This window comes from Vitis riparia, chromosome 8 (assembly GCF_004353265.1).
Source record: "Vitis riparia cultivar Riparia Gloire de Montpellier isolate 1030 chromosome 8, EGFV_Vit.rip_1.0, whole genome shotgun sequence".
Classification (NCBI taxonomy): Eukaryota; Viridiplantae; Streptophyta; class Magnoliopsida; order Vitales; family Vitaceae; genus Vitis; species Vitis riparia.
The window spans coordinates 22,516,020-22,537,049 of NC_048438.1; the positions used below are offsets into that span (position 1 = coordinate 22,516,020).

At 35.1% G+C, this 21,030-nt stretch overlaps 3 protein-coding genes across 11 annotated transcripts; 1 reads left to right on the forward strand and 2 right to left on the reverse strand.

Moving 5' to 3' along the window:
- The first annotated feature begins 5,068 nt into the window (after positions 1-5,068).
- LOC117920962 lies at positions 5,069-13,057 on the forward strand. 7 transcript variants are annotated; one of them, XM_034838686.1, is made up of 8 exons: positions 5,069-5,386; positions 7,641-7,694; positions 7,854-7,922; positions 8,030-8,364; positions 8,978-9,190; positions 10,633-10,842; positions 11,097-11,285; positions 11,480-13,057. In XM_034838686.1, the coding sequence occupies exons 2-8, from the start codon at positions 7,658-7,660 to the stop codon at positions 12,521-12,523; spliced, it is 2,097 nt and encodes a 698-aa protein (XP_034694577.1). In that variant the 5' UTR covers positions 5,069-5,386; positions 7,641-7,657; the 3' UTR covers positions 12,524-13,057. The 7 variants fall into 7 exon arrangements, with proteins under 7 accessions (XP_034694577.1, XP_034694573.1, XP_034694578.1 ...); XM_034838682.1 differs by having other exon boundaries at positions 5,073-5,386; positions 8,972-9,190; XM_034838683.1 differs by lacking the exon at positions 5,069-5,386 and adding an exon at positions 5,489-5,568 and having other exon boundaries at positions 8,972-9,190.
- A 970-nt stretch (positions 13,058-14,027) lies between these two features.
- On the reverse strand, positions 14,028-15,970 carry LOC117919800. Of its 2 annotated transcripts, none has more exons than XM_034837058.1 (5): positions 15,836-15,970; positions 15,385-15,427; positions 15,206-15,297; positions 15,005-15,116; positions 14,028-14,239 (listed from the first exon to the last, which is right to left on the reverse strand). In XM_034837058.1, exons 1-4 carry the CDS (start codon positions 15,896-15,898, stop codon positions 15,006-15,008), a joined length of 309 nt encoding a protein of 102 aa, XP_034692949.1. In that variant the 5' UTR covers positions 15,899-15,970; the 3' UTR covers positions 14,028-14,239; position 15,005. The 2 variants fall into 2 exon arrangements, with proteins under 2 accessions (XP_034692949.1, XP_034692948.1); XM_034837057.1 differs by having other exon boundaries at positions 14,970-15,116; positions 15,836-15,962.
- A 567-nt stretch (positions 15,971-16,537) lies between these two features.
- LOC117919655 (glycerol-3-phosphate dehydrogenase [NAD(+)] GPDHC1, cytosolic) lies at positions 16,538-19,290 on the reverse strand. Of its 2 annotated transcripts, none has more exons than XM_034836868.1 (6): positions 18,803-19,290; positions 17,990-18,719; positions 17,610-17,831; positions 17,163-17,410; positions 16,926-17,065; positions 16,538-16,832 (listed from the first exon to the last, which is right to left on the reverse strand). In XM_034836868.1, exons 2-6 carry the CDS (start codon positions 18,645-18,647, stop codon positions 16,709-16,711), a joined length of 1,392 nt encoding a protein of 463 aa, XP_034692759.1. In that variant the 5' UTR covers positions 18,648-18,719; positions 18,803-19,290; the 3' UTR covers positions 16,538-16,708. The 2 variants fall into 2 exon arrangements, with proteins under 2 accessions (XP_034692759.1, XP_034692758.1); XM_034836867.1 differs by having other exon boundaries at positions 17,990-18,731.
- Between the last annotated feature and the right edge of the window lie 1,740 nt (positions 19,291-21,030).

Consider the following 21,030-nt stretch of genomic DNA (forward strand, 5'->3'; position numbering starts at 1 on the left):
TATTATTTCTTATATATTTTTCACAATTTTAAGCCTAGTTAAGGTTGTTTGATGCCAAAAAAATTAAATTATTATTTAACATATTGAGGTTTTTTTTTTTTTTTTTCATATGAAAGGGCTCCACTTTGTAACCACCCTATAAAATGTTTTTAGTGCCCATTTAGAAATGTTTTCAAAATTATTTTTTTAATATTTTATAAAATAAAAGTTTATTTTTTGTTTTTTAAATAAATTTATTTTGATTGTTTTATTTTATTTTTATTTTTATTTTTTTATATTTAGATAATTGTTTTTTTAAATAAACCTTAAAAAACAATTGAAATATGTTATAAAGGTCTATTCCCAGCCAAAAAAAAAATATCAAACTAATTTTTTTATTAATATAGTTTTAAAACACACTCTTTCTTCTACTCATTGGTAAGATTAATTAGATATGTAAATGACTTAAATTGAAACTTTGATTCAGTATCAAAATGGTGTTTAGTAAATTAATTTAATAATTCAATATAAATTAATAACTTAATTTGAGAAATTAAATATGATTGATTTAATAATATATGGTGTTTGATAAAACTTAATATTTAATTATTTTAACTGACTTTAATTTAAATAATGCTTAAGGTATCAATTCATATATAAATTACACTACTAGGGCAAACACACTCATTATATTTAATAGCTTAAATGAAGTCATTAAAATTTTAATATGCTCGGTAATTAAACATTCTTTTAATGTCACGACTTAAATTTTAAAAATAACTTCAATACTTATCAAAAATATTCAATATTTTCAGTAACTTAAACTAAGCCGTTAAATCATGTTAACCTGTGTATATATATATATTAGGATTAAGGGTGATGTTTGCGTTTTGTGTTAAAACAAAATAGACTTTAGTTTAATTTTAAATAATACTCAGTAAGGTTGAGTATTAGTTTGTTTATTTTTTTTATTTTACTGATTCAAGTCGTTTTTAAAATTATTTATTTTTTAACTTAACAATTTTTTAAAAGATAATTTTGTATTAACGAAGAAGGTAAAAAAAAAAAATTACTTTTACTTTAAATTTTAAAAGAACTTTCTCCAAACTTAAATTAAAAAAATAAATAAATAACAACAACAACCCTAAGTCTTATTTGTTTTTTCTAACCAAACAACCTTGGTTTATTCTATTCAACTACCGGTAAGTCATTAAATTGATTTATCAAATATCATCTATAAAATTTGATATAAAATAATATTTTAATAGTCATATGTTAAATGGGATTGAAGAAGTAAAGTATATAGGAATTTAAAGCTATGGCAGAAAATTATTTTGAAAACAAGTAAAAATTCTATCGATAGTGTATCATTTTTTCAAAAATAAGTTTGAGGTGTTTTTAGATTATTTTAAGAAAAATTATAATTATAAAAGTTATTTTAAAAGGTCATAATTTTAGTCCAATTTTTTTTTTTAAATAAAATGTAATTTCTAGAAATAATTGAAAACATGTTTTTAAAACACTATTTTTGAAAAATATAAAGTAATTGGAAATGTGGATTAGGGTAAAGTAGTTTTAAAAAATCACTTGAAATATAAAAAATGACGGTGTCAAGAACCGTACACATAGCCCTGTTGTACACATGTCTTCCATTAATCCAAGAAGCTTGGAAAATCCATGCTACAAGATATCATTTGTTTTGCCCCTTCTACTCCAAGTCACTGACAAAGTGTCACAGCCCTGATATGAACCTCAAATTTTTCATCAAGTGTGCGGTGCTAAAAACCCTTTTTAAGCCAACCTTTCCCTTTCTAGCCCTTATAAAAGCAGTGTAACAGACCAACTCAATTACAGAAATGCTTCCCAACTTGTATTATTTCAATCTCTACAAACATACAAAATTGTTCAACACTTTGTCAGAGTCAGAGAATATAATGCTTAAACCCCTAAACATTCAAAATACCATACATACTCTGTCTCAGGGATGTATGGGGCTTTTATATGACTCAATTTGCAGTTTTCTCTTTTAAATTTCAAATCAAGGAGTCTGTTGGTGGTTATGTAACCGCCTATAACCACAAAGCTAGAGACACCCCTCTGAACTGAGGTGTCCTTTCGCACTGGCTACTAGCTCCTCAGCTATCTGCCAATTCCCTGTTGATGAGTCTTAACTGTTGCCACCTCATGTGTTGCACTGATCAACCTGCTACCACTAGCTAACTGTTGTTCCCTCAAACCTTTACTCATAGAACAGTTGACGAGTCCCCCTAACAAGTTGCCTCCTCCCCGTAAGGTGCCTCTTGTGAACGAGTGCCCATCAAGATGTCTTTGACCAAAGCTCTTTGAATTAGCAACGTGCATCGACCAATTGACCATATGTGTCTGGTGCATCAGTGTGTCTTCCTCACACTGATATCTGAGTCCCTACCATGTCAAGGTGCCCATGGCCTGGGCATGTGTCAAGTTCCCTCTAGTTAGTCAAGGCTCCATCATTGCCTTGTTTTTGTCATGCACCATCAATCTCGATAACTGCCTTAGAGCTTTCTGTTTAGCCACTGATTCACAGCATTGAGTCATGGCATTGCGCCCATGGCTTCATCAACTGGCTCACTGCACAAGTCCTTAGGTGCTCTCGTGCTAGTACGGGGAGGAAGTAGGCCACGCCAGGCCCCGTATCGTTACAGCCACGGGGTGCATGCCACACATGTCGTGGAGTCCATGTGTGCGTGCTTGTGCGCCTTTCATATGTCTTAGACATGCCCAAGACCTTGCCATGGTGCCTCCTTGATGTGGTCAAGGCTTGGCCTTTGTGCCCCTTGAGTCACCTACCCCCCTTAAAAAGCATTACGAGTCATTTTCAAAATGTTTGGAGGAGACATTAAACCCCCTTGAGGAGACATAATGGAATATTTAAATAAATAATAATCATATTATATAAAAAAAAACCTTATCCTTCATCAGCACCATCTTCATAGCCCCACATGTGCATGATATGTGCTAAGTGTGCGCACGGGTGTGGCATGGTGTGCGTATGGGCGTGGCCTGCTACACGCATGGGCGTGGGACTACTACGCACGCGGTGCTTGCCTGGTGCATGGGTGGTGTTTGTCTGGTGCACATGCGGTGCTCGTTTGTCATGCTCATCTCCTCATTTTTTGTTTTCTTGGGTTGAACCACCAAACCTCCAGGCCATCTCTGCTCTCTGCCTAGGATCCCCATAGGTTCAAGGCCTTCCCATGAGGCCCTTTCTTCCATCATTGGGTCAAGAGGTTAAGGGGTTAATAATTAGCTCCTGGGCGGTCGAGGAAGAATAATCCATTCATTTGAGTATTTCTCCCACGGACGATGAATTGTATTTACTATTTATTCATACTTCCAAAATAAAAATAAAAATGAGAAACAAAAGTCCACCAAACTTGTTAAATTATAATTTTATAATTGAATAATAATGAAATACAAGCATTCACACTCATTATCAGTTGTAATAATAACTTTTATTTTAGTAAAATTTAAACTCCTAACACTATTAACATAAACAAGACTTCTTAAAAGGTAAATAGTAAATTACCATACAAACCCCGATTGTTGATTATTCCTTTTAAAACTAAATTAAATCATTATATATATATATATATATATATATATATATATATATATATTCTTTCTAATGGGTCAGGGTGGGTCGTTTAATCATAGAAAGAACTGGACCCTCCAAGCTACCTCTTTTCTTAAAAAAAAAAAAAAAAAAGTGCGGGAGGGGGGGGGGGGGGGGGGGGGGATATTAACTGTTACCAGGGAACAACATTATTAATTGGTTCCATATTTAAGGGTGACCAATTAATTAAGCAAGTGAGGAGTCCGAGTAGGTGAAATGATGCTTTGATCACAAATAACACAAATTTCTCATTCTTGGTGGGCATGTTGATCTACAAAAGCTTCGTTGTCATAACTCATAATTTCCACCAATTTTAGTAACCATTTTGCAGAGGAAATTTATAAATTGGGTAAGACTTAAATTCAATTCATTAGTTCTTGCCCCCCAACTGCATTTGCCACAAGAGAACATTTCTTGTTAAGCAAGGTAAACTAGTGCACCAAGATGCCAACCTATCTCCAATAAGATGATTTTTTATTTTTAATAAAAATAAAAAACCTTTTTAATTGAAGGATTTTTAATATAAACTTAAAATATTTATGAGCCTGCACCTCTTATTTATAAAGTTAGAAAGCCAATACAAAGACATTACACTCAAACCCATCTAAATTTGAATTTGTAGTTTATGTTTGGATTAATCCAACTACTATGAATGCAAATGCAAATGCAAAAAATGGCAGATAGAAAGGGGCTGTTTGGTGTGCATACGCGTAATATGAGATTCAACAACCTAAAATAAACAACTTGTGACACGAGACAAAGACCAGGGAGCGGGTGACCTTGAAATATCTTCTCGCTGTCCACTTGGCACAAAATGACAAACATAATCGAAAACAGTCCCACGCTATTCTCGTTTCACTAAACAATCTGAACCATTCTTTATCCATCCCATCCTAAGCTCTATTGTAAAAAACAAAAATACATTTGGAGACAAAGTATCGTGGTAGGCGATGCAGCAGATTATTGTCCAAGCCCCGGGACCACCCCGGTTGGACTCCACGGTACTACCACAAATTCCGAAAATAGAATGACCTTACTAAATGCCCCTATTTTTCCCAATTATTCACCGTTTTGCCATTCCTTTTCCACATTATTATATTTGTAAATGAGGGGGCGTAACTCGAGTGCAAGTACTCACACCTTTGTGGAAGGACACTAGCACCTTTCCCAATTTCCCACTTCAGCACTGGGCCCATCAAATTGTGGGCCATGAAAAGTGTCAGAAAAACGATAGGAAAAAAATGGGATGTTCTAGTACCTTCTCTCCACCGTACATCAGTGTCGGGCACACGGAGGTTCGTACCGATGACTGTAGCAGATCGGATCTCCAAGCAAGACAAAAAGACGATCTGGACCCTGCATGCAAATCTGCACCATCATAAACCTAATGATGAGGGAAGGTGTACAGATCGACGGTTCAGAATCAAGGCCTCAAGGCTGACACGCTGTCTGAAGAACCTGCGCTGTGGGACCAGGAATCCTCTCTACCGTCCACGTGTACGGTAGGAATGCCATATGGTTCTCCGGTTACACAGTCATTCACCGTTTTGCCACTCTCTCTCCTCCTTCAGTCTCACTCCCCCAAAGAGCGATCATCACTATCAGTTGCAGGCTTTTTTCACTCCCTTCCCCTCTCTCATCAAAACCAGGACGCTCTCTCTCTCTAACTCCGAGGCGGAGGTTTCGAAACCCTAGACACTCAGATTTTGAAGCCGTTCACTGCTGTTCTCTCTGCGATTCGAATAATATCAGGTATTTTCTTCTCTTCCACAGCGTACCGTACTGTCAAGTTCTCCAACGAAGCTACATTTTCGCATTTCCAGTCTTCTGATTCGTTTATCCATTTCACAAGAATTGGAAAATCGATCACTTCTTTTGTGAACGTCTATGTGTTTGGTTGGATAGAAAATGAAGGAAAACGAACGGGCAATCTTGTAACATTTTTTCCTCTGCAACCAAACCAATTCGTTAACTGAAAACTTGTGACCGTCGCTTTTTCTCCTTTTCTTTTTTTCTTTTTTGCTTTTTTGCTTTTTTCTCCACCAACCAACAGCAGCATGACGAGGCAGCCATGATTAAAAGTCGATTCAGTTTTCACGATGACTCTCTACGCTCTAGATTTGTTTGGATTATTGCCTACGTTTTTGGCTGTATTTCTGTTTGATTTTTGGTCAATGCCTTGTTGAGGGTTTCAATTCTGCCGAACTTGTGATTGTTTGAGATTATTTTTGGATTTTTGCTTAGATTTAGGTGAAGTTTTGTCGTAGTGCTTTTTGAGTGAGTCAATTGTTCTTAACTCATGATTATTTAAGCTTAATTACTTCATTATTTTTTTTCTCTTTTTTCTTTTATTTTTTTTCTCAAATTCTGGCTAATGCTCTCAGTACTTTGTTTACTATATTAATTTTGCTTAACCGATGATTGATATTTTTTTTTCGGTGTCAGATTAATTATTGCTTAGTTTTTGCTGCTGTTTGCCTATCTTTTTTTAATACCTACGAGTGATAAGTAAAAGGATTTTGCTAGGTTAATTTTGTCAATCATTATTATTAACTTTAATATTACATAAGTATTGGCAATTTTGCCCAGCTTATGAGTTTTCCAGTGTAATTTAACTAAACGCTGAGCTTTTTGGTGGAAAGTTCTCATCAATATTTTCTTAATACCTTATTCAGAGTGTTTAATTATGAACAATGCACTATTAATTATTTTCTTTCCAGATTAATTTGGTTTACTTATTTATTTATTATTATTATTATTGTTATTATTATTATGTTGCCAATATTTTCTCATTAATTTGATGAGGGTGTTAATTTAACTTCACTAAGACTGGTTTGTTAGTTATGTATTGTAATTAAGTTTCTTCAACCTTTTTATTTTGGTGAAGAAGTTAGGTTTTGAATCATAGAGTTCCATATAACTTGAACAATGCATTCATGGGTTAGTCAGAGCTAGAACTCCAACCTAATAAGCTTGACCTAATATTTTAATATAAAGCAATCCAACATTGGATCTTTTGAATATTAGAATTACTAGTTATTGGATATCTCTTTTTTTTTTTTTCCTTTTTGGGAGAAATTGTCCTATAAAATTGCTTAAATGGTTCAACTGATTGACAACTTAAGCAAGGATAAAGAACCTAAATTCCATGAACCGATAGTTTCATATGATTCATGAAGCATTGGTGGAACATACTCTCACTTTGGGATGTGCTCTTTTTCTGACTGCTTAACATACTGTTGCATATAGCATAGCTGGTATTGTAGTCATCTTTCAAATTTTGCATCCTTTCTGCTCTTATTTATGGGTGATATCCTCCTAATCTTCCATTCCTTATGTAAAATAGATAGAAATGGTCGCTTTTTAGATGTCTCCTGGCCTTCAAGATTCACCATGCTCTCCTGTCTGCTAGTTTTACTAATACTCATTTCACCTTTTTTCCAACCACTCCTGCTTAATTAAAGCTTTTACAATTCAAATATAGCCCCTTACTTCTGACTTGAAAGTGGTCTGTACTCTGAACTCATCAACTAAAACTGTATCATTAGCAAACAAGTTGCACCATGACACATCTTTGTGAATCACCTAGAAAGTTCTTCATGTCGAAATATCAATTTCAAGCCTTGATGTAAGGCTTGTGTTGGAAATCCACTCATTTTGTGTCCAATTATTCTAATTCTAGTTACATCTCTATTGCATATGTCTTAATAATAACATCAGGTGCTTGAAAAAGAAATTTCCATGATATTGTTGATTGCGAAAATTTTACAGAGTTGAACTGTTAACCCTTGAACCTCAACTATAAAATTTCAGTTTGAGATATTGACTTTCAATATCAGTTTTTAATATAAGTTTCTTGTAGCTCATGCTTGAGTTTGTGTACTTAAACTTTGTAGTTTGTTCTATGGGTATTTGTACATCTCTAAAACCTCCACTTTACTAAAGCATTCTTACATTCTTTTGTATTTGTGAAGAATTATAATTGTTGCAATTTTTTGCATTTCAGGATAAAGTATTAGAATTATGGATTGGGATCTCTGGGGTCCGTCATGTAGCCAAGGTTATCCAATCATCTCTTGTCTTCTATTTGGATGTCATTGTTTTTTATTTTCTTTTTTAGAGTAATCAATGGTTCAACTGAGAAATACATCATCACTGTTAGAAATTTTATCTAAATAAATTATGGCTTCTGGTGTTGATTGGAAAAATTGCTTTTCAGTTGCACCTGAAAGCAGTTACCCTATGCACCCTGGATGGCAGTGTGACTTTTACTTTGGTTATGGGCTTGGTATTTTTATGCCTTTTAGCACTTGATTTTTCAATTTTGATTTGGACAGGCTCATATTATGATTACCTGTAACTCCAATGTTTAAACTAGCTACTTTCCTTTTGTAGATGTCATAGAAGAAGATGCATTAAATGAGAAATCATGTGTACAAGTCCTGAGGGTATTGATATCAAAGGCAGATACTGAAATTGAAGAGCTGGAAAAAGATCTAGTAATCCTTCAAAGCGAACTAGCCTGGGCTGAAAACAGAGAATGGTCTGAAATATGCTCTACTTCTTTGAGAGAAAAGATCAATTGCCTTGATATTTCAATACAGAGTTTAAAGAATGAAAATGAACGTGATATTAATGTTCATTTACTAATGCGTAGAGAACCTGCTGAGAGAATTCATGAAATAATAAAGGTTCTACTCAGAAGATACTGCCTAGAGAATGATGAGCAGGTCTGCCTCTTGGAACATTCGCATTATAACTTTCTCAAAAATGAATTATGATTCGAATCATATATTTTCTATGCTATGCCCTGCAAGCAAATTATTATAGAAAGAGAGCTTGAAGAGGAAAAGGAACCCTAACACAAAAGTTTTACCAGACTAGACAGTATGCAATGATTTACATTTCCTAAGCCGTATTCACCCTCCAAATGCTTAGCTAGAAGTGTCACCCTTGAACTCAGAGTTAGGTGATTGAATTGATATTGCTCTCTAGGTATTACTGAACCAAGGCACTCCCATTAAACTAAAGGACATATTTATTAGACAAAGAAAAAGGAAGAAATGAATGCTGGTTGCCTGGTAGTACATATGTGTAGGGTGAGTAGAAAAAGTCAAACTAATTAAAGCTAAGTGAAATTGTGACTGTACATGCCACTGACTATTAATGTGTGAATTATGAACAATGTATCCTATTGTATTCTCTCCTTTTTGCTTCAGGATTGCTAGGGTGCTCCATATTATTTTGCATTATTACTGAAAGGTGGATTTTGATATTTTAAAAAAAAGCATGATCTAAAAACTGATATATTTTATTTCATGTTTTTCCTTCTACAAGGAGCAGCGTCCAGTTATTATCATCAAACAGTCAAGCTCAGACACGCAGGAACATGCAACTAACCTTTCAGATGAGAAGAAAAAACTGAGCGACTTTGATTCAAATATCATTAATGTGGGGAGGAAAGAGTCAAGTACTACTATCATAGAACGATTTACAATCTTCAATTCATCTTTGAAGCCTCATGGAACAAAAGAAAATTGTGCAGAAATGGTTAAGGTTCTGGTGTCTTATACCTTCATCCATTAATTTTTACCAGCACGTAATTATTCTGTAAGTTTGGATTGGAAACTTGAAATTCTATGTAAAAACAACCTTGGGATTGAACACATGAGAGAAATGGTTGACATGCCTCACTGCAACTATGAATTGTGTCTTCAAGTCTAGCTTACCACCAAAGGGTGGTTAAAACTTGATCTTATCTCAGTACTCTTTAGCACACATGTTAAATTTTCTGAATTCATTCAGCACCCAATCAACAGCATGTCATGCCACTTTACTTTTGGACAGTTCATATTTATCAACTTTTGGAGTATAGAACTTTCTCTCTCTCACATACACACATGCAGACATACTTGCTGGCTGCACAAACTAATAATGGAAATTTCAAAGATGCAATGTGTGGTTCATACTAACAATAACAGCAACAATGAATAACAATGATGTGGTCTGTCCTCTTCAATAAGTAGCTCATAATTTATTTCTGGGAAGATTGTTAAGAAGGATAACTTATTTTTATGAACAACAACAATTTTTCATGATCTGTACTTGTGCATATATAATAATACTTGCATGTATCAAATTAGATTGAGCTTATTTATTACACACATTGTTACAGGTCTCATGCATACAGTATGCCTGGAAAAATCTGGCCCTACCTGTAAAGACCATTCTGCTTTTTGGGTTAAAGTTAATTCACTTAGCTCATGGATACAGGTTATGCCTTGAATGAAAGACAATTCCAAATCAGCTTTGCCCATGAACAAGGAAGCTAAAAGTAATGCAACAGCCTGATTGCAATCAGGTTGAGTTAGGTTGCACCTGAAAATTCTTTTTCATTGATTTGGAAAGCCAGTAGACACATGCTAGAATGTCTCTTTCAGCAGAGATGATGAGTTCTATTTCAAAACATTATGCATGAAGCACAGGCATGACACCATTTGGGCAAGACATGGGCTCAATGTTTGATATTAGGTTTCCAAATTTCTAATATTTTCTTTTTCTTTATATTTCTATCTTGGTTGATAATAGACATGGTCCAATTCTTGTTTCATATACACACATGTGCCTTGCAAATAAAAGGTTAGGACATGAAAATAAATGGAATGTATTTAAGATGGCTATGCAAGCATGCAGTAAGAGAGATTTGGATGATATGATCCTTTACCATATGATTTCTCGTCAGACAATTATAAGAACAACTTTGATATTTCTGCCATGCAAAAGTGCTTCATCCTAGTTAAACTAATTCAAGAATAAAAATTCCTATGATGTTTCAATTTGGATGGTTAATGGGAAAGGAAAATTTGAAATTTTACACATTTGTTAATAGACTTGGATCATTACTGTTTGTACCAAGTCATAACTGATCCATGAACTCTGTCAAAGCAACCTTGGTTAACTGATATTGGTTCTCATGGTTTTTGTTTCACAATGTGCAGGCTGCAAATATTACCATAGAAAATTCCGGCACAGATACTTCTAATCAAGAATCTGGCTGCTCCAGTGAGAACAAGAAGTTTAGCAATTCTTGTTTCAAAATTACAAAAGAGGAAGTTCAACATAGTTCTACTCCCACTCTTGATATTGTAATCTTAGAATCATCTTTGAAGCCAGAAGGCAACAGGGGAGAAGTAGATGAAAAGGCTGAGGTAGAATCAGCTTTCTCAAGCTTTCGCCACTGCTTTGATTTAATTGAGGTCTTTAATTTGTATATGAAATTGTTAAGATGCAGTGGAGCGTTCACAACTTTAGGGAAACCGACTTTGTTTTTTATCTCTATCTCAAATGATAAGAATAGCAACTTTGTGTTTATGTGGTCCAAGTCCAACCTATGTCCATCTGGAGGGGTCCCTTACAGTAGTTGCTAATGTATATTTTCTGATCTTCCTTCTCACAATGTCAGCCTTCAAGCATAGTTGTGGAAGATTTTAGTTTGGATGCTTTGGAGCATTCAAATAACAACTCTGATGAGAAGGGAAAACAGTGCAAGCTTAACACAAAAGACGATCCTACTGTTACAGATGATTATAAAATCTTAATTTCTTCTTTGAAGTCTGGAGGGAAGAGAAAAAATTATCAGAAAGTTGTTAAGGTATATGAAGCTCTTTTCCCTGATTTATTTTATTGCACTACTTATTACTTGAGGTTCAAAAGTCTAGAAAAGCAGTGTTGTGTTTGAGCTTGCAAATCCTATGGTACATACTTGATGGTAAGACTAAGCTTGGGTTCTACTGCTTCCAATCCTCGGATTAGCTAATAACACATTTTCCTCTTACAATGAAACAGCCTAGAAATGTTGTGGAGAATTCCAATTCAGATGCTGTAAGATGCGAAATTGGCCTTGATGGGAAGAAAAAGTCATACAAATCTATTTCCAGATCAGATGTTTTGACGCAAACAAATAGTGGGGGTGCTGATGTAAAGCCGAAAATTAGCAACTTTCCTCTGAAAACTGTACAAGAAAAAACTGTCAATGGATCAAAGGTTGCTGCATCCAACAAGATCGATTCTGCAAAATCTTCTCCTAGGCCAGACAAGAAGAGTATGACAGTCCAAGAAGCAGTTATTAGTGATAATGAACACTCTGCTGTAAATTCACTTTCAGAACTGCAAGATCAAATACAAAAAGATACTACCAAGCTGCATCCGGAGGAGGAAGGAAAACCACAAGCAGAGAAAATCCAGAAGGCTAAAACTCTTGCTAATGATCAAGAATCCATTTTGTGCCCATCCCTGAAGTCACCAAAACCAAAAGCCAAGAGGAAAATCCAGTCAAATCAGCTAAGTGTCCAAGAAGCAGGCTTACCTCCCACAGAAGGTGGTTTAAATTCATCTTCTGCTTCAAAAGTCAAGAGGAGACGAAAGTTTGGAATCTCTAAAGATAATGCCAGCTTAAAGCAGTTGTTGGATGTCAAGATATTGAAGAATTTAGTTTTGCAAAACAGTTGTGAAGATGATGAACCTGATTTAACCCCTGACGACAGTGAAAATTCAGTTTTGTTGTCACAGAAGAGAAGTATAAAGAGTTTAAAGTTGCCAATCCTTAAGGAGCTTGAAGATTCAACTACTTATAACAAGTTATCAAAATTGCATACAGATACAACTGATGGTGCTGGTAAGGAAGATCTGTTGATCATCAACTCGTGCTCCATTGATGATTCCCATGATGAGACCATAAAATCATTGACTTGTCCAACACCAAGACGACTCAGTTTGGAAAAGATGAAATTAGTCGATCTAAGGGCCATGGCGAAGCAACACAATATGACAAAGTATCATAAGCTTCGAAAGGATGCTCTTGTCCAACAAATAGCTAAACAACTGGGCTGATGCTAACAAATTTTACAGGTGGGTGTACATAATGACCATTTTTGTCTGGTTTCTTCCTTCTTTTGCTCTTTTTGGGCACTTTTCAGATATGATACGGAAATGTAGTGGCTCCATTGTGTTTCACATAGAATTTCTAGGATGGATATCCATCATTTAGATATGAAAATCAAAGACCATGGCATGGAAGCCCCCATCGCCACTGTTGTTACAGGGTCAGTGTTCTTTTCTCCATTCTAAGTTGTTATAGAGTCAGTTTTTAGGATTTTGTGAAATGATGTTTAAGCTGTTATTATAATGTTGAAATGGTTGCCAGTTCTTAAATGGCCCATTCACAATGGGGACATTGTGTACAAATGAAATGTAAGAACCAATGGAAATTGCCCTTAAGGCTGTCCTATACAGAACTCGCAATTTGTTTTAGATTTTAGCACATGATGAGGTGGTTAACATATCCCTTCTCTGCACTTGTAAATTCATTGTCATGAGTTGGGAAGTTTGTATTATTAACTGAGAAGTCTTTGTTTCTTTTGGGCATCTTTGTGCTAGTGCGACAAGAACAAAATGGATGAATGAGGCCTGAAGCTGATCAAATGTAGGGAATTTTATGTGACAGATCAAACGTCGGACTTTTTTTCTTTTTGATTACTTGATTTTGGTGTGGATGGTGAGATGAGCTATTACTTTTTGTGCAGGGACTAGATTATCGATGGAATTTAATTTTATCTTGTATAGGGTTGACGATTAGCAAGTAGAATTTTATTTTCTAAGCTTCATTGTCAATTTTTATTCTTCTTGTTGATTACATTGATGATGTTCTAGCTCCAGAATTGCTCTCTCCAGCACTTGTGCACACAAGTAGAATTTTCGGAGTAAAATTTCCAATTCATCTGAACTTAGCATGCATTCCCCTTGTTCCTCATCAGAGCCAGCACCAGTGGGCTCTTTAATTGAATTGAGAATCCATTATCAGTGGCTGCTTCATTTTTCTTACAACAAACTAATATTTATTTTTATCTTTCTTCAGAAATTCGTTTAAATCTTTTTTTTTTTACATAGAATCCTTATCGAAAAGGCTGAATCAAACAGCCACAATGCTTAGCTCATCCAAGGCACGATCTTGGATCTTTTGGCCACAGGAATCCTTTTGTATTGTTAAATGGGAAAGCTTGTGGTGCCAAACATCTATGCCGTTGCTCTATGATCCTATATTAACGTAGCCCTTATGTAAATCGAACATCAAACTTGATTATAACTATAAAAATTTTAAACATGCCTAAATTCCAGGGTTGCCTAGAAACCCAATACCAGTTTATTTACCCTATGTTTGGTTTTTGAAAAGTTTTAGGAAAAAAATGAGGAAAAACACAAAAGAAAATGGAAAAAGAATTAAAGTTTATAAATTATTTTTTATTACTTCTTCAATCTCATTCCACTTATTTTACCTTTATAATATAAAGATTAAATAATTTGAAAATGAATAATTCAATTACCAATTCCAAGCGTGTTTAATGTTGAATCATGAACAAATTTAGTATTGGATCATGAAGCTCACTACCTGGCCACAAGCCAAAAGACTTGTAAAACCGTTGATAAGGGTGTAAGCAACTAAGCATAAATATTCTTCAACAATTAGAGTACCACAAGCTGTTTATCTCAATTTTCACAACCTAAAAGTCCAACTTAAGATCTTCTCTATAGTGGCTTCAGAATCACGACCTGCAGAGAGAACCAAGGAGTGCAACAGCCATGGTTAGTTTTAGCCACGTGAGGGAAAATGAATGCAGCCAACATTTGCAAAATGAATGCATGGTCAGGGTTGGTTTTTTTTCCTCATTCGGTATACAATCAAATATGAAACATCCTCATCCGCACACCAAACCCTTTGAGGCTGTGGCTCCCCACCAATCCTCATGACTTGTTATGGTCTGACCCGTTTTTGGGCTACTCAAAATTTGGATATGAAACTACCAACAATTTCTTCCATATGAGGATTACCTAGAGTACTTTGAGAGATTGAAAGATTAAAAAATGAAACAATAGAGAAAAGCCAGGTTGGTTTTTATGTCAAAAAGGTCAGCCCCGAAATCGATTTCTTGCCCTGGCCATTGATGGAAACATTATAAAAGAAAGAAAGAACTTTACAAGAATCAATGTACTTGAAAATAATCTGAAATTGCTGATCAGCTTTGCATCATGACAACCACTAAGAATCTCAGTCAATAAGACCTAGATTTTTGCCTGGCATATTTGACCATGACACTGAGCTGTTCTTGCATAGCTCACAAGACCCAGCTTTGTCTTTCCTAGCAGACCTCATTTCATGTTAAAAATTGTCTTCAGAGGTTTAATTATTTAATGTGATACATAGAATGGAAGAAGCCTAATTTTGGGGTGATCATAATTATCAAATTCTACTAACTTTGTCACGTGAGATTTCAACAATTACCCTATAAAAAGCAGTTGTTAAGTAAACCATCATACTTCACTTGGCCTCCAACTTGCAGTCAGCCTCCTTCAATGCCCGGACAAGATGGGTTACACGATACTGGAGTTTAGCATTTTCCACTGTAAGCTTTTGAATATCTTTCTGAGCCTGTAAATCAGAAACAAACAAATTGTAACTCTATTTGATGAGTTTCCGATTCCAAATCAAATACAAAATAACATAAAAATGGGCACCACCTTTTCCCGTTCTGAAATTTGTTCAGCTTCTGCATGTTGTAGCTTTGATTGAAGGTCACTAATCATCTTCAAAAGTTCCTCATTTCCAGAATCTGATTTGAGCGTCCATGAACAATTTTTTAGACTTATATTTGCCTATGCAAATAATAGTGGATAGAACAGAGTGCTTCGAAGCTTACCTTTCGTACTGGAAAGAGCAGCTTCAAGTTTTGACAAGCGGTCCTTCAATTCAAACATACCTCAGAGTCAATGGGGAAAAAAAACATAGAAGTTCTCGCAAAGCCTCTCTTCATGGGTATAGTATGTATACAAACATTTAGTGGGCATTCCCACATTTTGCAAAAAACTGGCTAATGCGCTTATCTTCAAAGAATAAAACTGACCCTCATTTTGGGAAAAAACAAAACCACATCCCACTTCGCAAAGCTTTGGAGGAGCATGATCATCTAAAGCATCGTATAATCATAAAGACATATATAAAAAGGAAACGAGCAGTTTGGTTGCTCAGAAAATTTGCGGATGAGGAATCTCATCGTTTCAATTTTCTTTTCTTTATTTTTTCTCAAAATCCAAAAAACTGCGAGAGAAAAAAAAAAAAACAAACTTGTAACAGATAGATTTTCTTCTAACCTCGGCTTCAGAAGCTCTTTGGTGGAAGGGTTTCAACACCTCTTTCATATCAGTTTCCGCCATTCTCGACCAAACCCTAGAGTAGAATCCGGCTCTCTTAAAATATCTACTACAACCGTCCAAAGTGGAGCTTTTTTTTTCTAGTGAGGGGTGGAACTCCTAATTTACGAAAATGCCCTTGATGCCCAAAACCAAGCAAATACAGTTTTCTTTTAGAAATCAGGTTTTGGAGAATGGATTCAGAAAAGAGATTATTTTTTTAAAAAACATTTGAGATGTTTTCATATATTTATTATGAAGTTCTGTTTACAAAAATTTTCATATTTAAGTAAGGCGGACTTCATACATAAATTTTTATTTAGATAATATAGTCACGGTCCAAATAATTGAGAAGTAGAAAATTTTCGATTTAAAGAGAAGAGGCTTTACCTTTCATACATGTTACAATTATTAAAATCAATATTTCCAATGAGATTTGATTATCTTAATTTAAGAAACAATATTTATTATTCATCTCTTTGTATAATTAATGATATATTCTTGTATATATTTAAAAGAAATAATTTAGTGTAATCATTGATTCTTTCGTATCATGATGTTTCGATTTATTCCTACTATGGTATGGTTTGATTTTTATTTTTTTTTCTAAATATAAATAATACTACACAATTGCTTATTCATTCTGTTATTTTCTTCAAATAATTAGCAGCTAAATATTTTTTTATTATTTTATAAATAAAGCCTGTTGAACATTCAATGGCATTGGAAAACAAAACAAAGCCGGCCCCCCCCCAAAGGAAAAAACAAAACAAAAAAAGGTACTTCCCATGAAATGAATGGAAACGATGCTCAATTCAAATTACAAAACCCAGTCTAAGGCTGGCCAAGAAGAGAAGGCCTGTAGAAAGCATGAGTCTGTGCAATCTCAATCCTTTCCCTGGGATCGTTCAAGGTTTCATCTCTTAATGCTTGAAGAATGCCTTGTGATGCAAGTTCCCTGAACATCCAATATCAACACCAAACACACATTATGGCATCAGATTTGTCAAAAATGGAGCCTGCTCAATTTTAATAAAAAACCAGGAAATACCTTGTTATTAGAATTCTGTATAGTGTCTTCAAGATGGGGCAGAGCTCAACAGGAGCCACAGGCTTGTTTTCTTCAGGATGCAACACGCTCAAGCTTGACTGACTCAGTAGTTCATAGAATGCTCCCACTGCAGAGACTCCCTGGAAAACAAGGCAAGAGGTTCTGATGACAATTCCAAAGAAGAAAACATTGTTTTCCCAGTTGAACTGTTGCCAAGTGAAGAATCATGACCAATACCTGAATCATTCCCTTGCCACTAATGCTATCACCCATGTCCAGGTTCAGTTCCCCCTTGGCTAACATTTGGCCATACCACGCATTGCGACCTTTCAACAGGGTCACATAGGTGTCAGCCAGCAAAGGCCCCGCAAGCTTTTCGGGTTCTTCAGCCAACAAATGAGTAATGAAGATCATCTCTGATGTACAATGTGCAAAGTATACAGATTTGCTGGTAGCACTCTCATTGGTCAGGGCTGCTACCATTCCTGGAAAATCAAAGTGAAAATGTGAGACTCTTGATTAAATCCAATAACAACATTTTCTAATTTTGGTTTTCTTCTCCTAGTAGGTCAAAATGAGAACCAGATCATTGCTGAAGTTTATCTGACAAGGATGCTCATATTTGAAACTTCAAGCACAATGATCCCTCTATTATATTACCATCATAAAGAAATAACAACTTACCGGCTCCAATGGCATACACATTCTTTAAGCCACCCATAACTTCATGAGTGACAAGGTCACTGTTGTCCCATACAATGAAATGGGGTAGCCTCAGAAACTTGGCAAGAGGTTTCCTCCACTTCTCAGCTCCACATATTCGAGCATTCGCATACTCCTTGTTGTAAATCTCTGAGGCAATGTTTGGTCCTCCAAGGTAAAGAATGTTTTCCATAGCTACACCAGCTGCCCAGCAAGGATATATAAAAAAGGCTTAGATCATAGAAATAAAAGCTCTTCTTAAGGCAAATGTTCCAAGAAATATATGGACTTTTAATTCACAAGAAACAAAACATAGAGCCAAGATTTGAGAAACCAATAAATAGTAAAACAAAGGCCTTTACTTGCTCGGTTAATCATTTGTGTGGGAGTGATGATATGTGGGAGGGGTTCTAGAGCAGCCTCTATACCCTTTGACAAAGAAATAATGATGGGAACTGTAATCCTCTCCTTCCAATAATGGTTGATCTCTTCAAACACTTCCCGGGTTTCAGTTGAAGGCAAGCCATTGACCACAATGTCAGCATCCCAAACAGCCTCCTGCAAGTTAGTCACAACCTTTAAAGGACAGAGGGGTGTGTGAATCATGTTTAAGCAAAACCCATCTTTCAAAATCTCGTCTGCAAGAAGGGTCCGATCCCCCAGTCTTGCTTCAACATACTTTAAGTATGCGCAGCGCCGGATCAGCCTCCTCAACACATCCTCTCTGGAATTGATGACTTCAAACAGATGCTCTGCCGTGGCCTTGTCCACTGTTCTTCCCGGCCTTCTCCATATCCTGATTTGAACCTTTTCTCGGAATTGACCATAGTTGTCTTGCAGCAAAGCAGCAAATACACTGCCCCAAGCACCGGCCCCCACACCCACAATCTTCAATATATCCCCTTCAGCCTTTCCAAGAAGATGCCGGAGTTCATCAAGCTTCTCCTCCATGATAGCACAATTCTGAACAGACCCGTTTGAGTGCAAGTTCTGACTCTTGACCTTAATACTTCCAACCATCTTTTTCCAAGAAATCAGCAGACCGATTAAAATAAAGAAGACCCAAAATCTTCGATTATATCTCCTTGAATTCTGCTTCAACCTCTGATCAATGCTTAAAATTTCTCAACCAGAAAAGGGTATTTGAAAAAAGAAAAGAAAAAAAAAAAACCCACCTTTGATTTTTGTTTGGGTTTGGCTTTTTCCTCCAGAGAATGAGATCTTTAAAGTCAGATTTTCAGACCCACCGATCCAGTTCCTTCTTCTACCCAAAATTCAGTAGGAAAATGGAGAAATGAACAAAAGGAGTTCATTCAATGCATGCAACCGTTTGTTACTTTCTTGCTTTCATGAAACATGCCAACTGGTCCAAATATTCAAAGTAAACATTGTTTTCTCCGTCCGAGTTTGCTCATCTACCCCCACCGAAAACTTCCCATAAAAAGGAAGAAAGAAATAAACAAATCAGAAACCAACCTTTCCGTGTCGGATACTACAAAGCTCTGACGCCAATCTGCGGTCTGTATTTCTAAACCACCATGGCCATCAACGAGTTCAATATTTCAGCTCTTAGAATGCCAGCTCTATCGGTGAAAAAAGAAAAAGGCACAAAAAGTTGATGCAGTGAAAAAGGGAAATTGAAACAAGAATGTGATGAAGCCAAAAACCTAATGTGTTCACATTTGTAGTGTTGATTTGGAGAGAGAGAGAGAAGCATTGATTAGTACAGTTCAAGTGAGTTGGGTGCCACACTGCATTTAAAGTTTTGGATGAGCCCCAGCGTCCCTAACGGCCATTTATTTTGGGTGACTTTGACTCACATGCTCCTCCCTCCACCACCCTACTCAAATATGTCTTAAGCTTCAACTTAACCCTGATTAGAACCCTAGAAAAAAAAAACAAAATTAATTCCATGAAAAGATGAGGGGGTATGGCGGGGAATTATTGTGGCAGGTTTTAAACATTTTGGCACGCTCATCAACATCACTGCCAAGTGCCAACTCATTTGTGGAATTTTCAATGTTTCAGAGTTCTAGACTGCACTGCTTTCTTCTTTCTTTTCAATGGAGCCATGGCTGCACCTGCACCCTACCCCTCATCACATTCATTTATGTGAATTCTTCAAGGAGATGAGAGCATTTGGCTTGGATGATTTCAAAAGTTGTAACATGCCACCAACTTAATGAATACTTAATTAACGATAATTTTTTGTTATATTAAAAATATTTAAGTATATACAAAAATATGTTTTATTTTTAATTAAAAATAAAACATTTAATATTACTGCCTTTAGGAAGAAATTAAACTTTTAGGTGGTCACTGGTCATCGTAGCAAAGAGCTGATTGGTATCCGCTACCACGGTTTTTCAATATGTCAATCTTATCTTTGAATTTAATTAATAGCTGATTTTTTATGTTTTTTATTGGAATATTCATGTTGATGGATATTAAGCCCTGTTTCCTAGTTATCATTCAAAACAACAAAAATAGTTGTACAAACTTTTAATGAAAAAAAAAACAGTTTTTTAGTATTTATTCTGAAAATCTATTACTTTTACAATAAAATTAAAGTATTTTGAGTTAATATTAATGGTTAAAAATACATTTTTTATATAAAAAAAAGAATTGAACTGTATTTAAGTTATAGTACCTTTTATAGATGATAAATTGAGAAAACGTATATTATATTTGGGTTATTTTGTTAAAAAAAAATTAAAATTTTCATTAAAAAATTGAAAGTGTTGTCAAATAGGACAAGTCTTGAATCTTCGTGTTATGAAATATGAAATAAAAGTCTATTTGATAATGATTCTAATAAGCAATTGTAATATTTTTAGCACTTAAATTTTTTTATTTTTCAAGTGTTAGAAGGTGTAAAATTATTTCCTAAAACTACTGTCAAATAGACTCTAAGTCTATTGGAAAATTATGCTAATTTAATATAAGGTAATCACCCTAGACCCTAGAAGGGGTGAATAGGATGATTACATATTAAAATAACGTGAATATAATATATAATTATATGCAAATATAAAATAAATATAATGAAAAACATTGCATACAAAATAAAAAGGTTAGAGAAAAAAATAATGCAAACATAATATTTTATAGTGGTTTCATGCAACCTAACTTACGTCCAATCTCCTTTAGTTTCAATACCAAACTTGAAGTGTCACCGATCCAAAACTTCTAATATAAGTCTTCAAGTTGTACAATTAGATTAACAAGCTCTAATGGACACTTACAAAATTTTAAATAAATATCTCACTTTTGAACTCCTCAAGTGACATTACATTTAGTAAATGCTAAGTGACACCTCACACTCATACTTTCCTTTTATGTGATACCCCACACTTGAATTTCAGTACAAATGGATATAAATAGAAACTAAAATTGAGGAGTA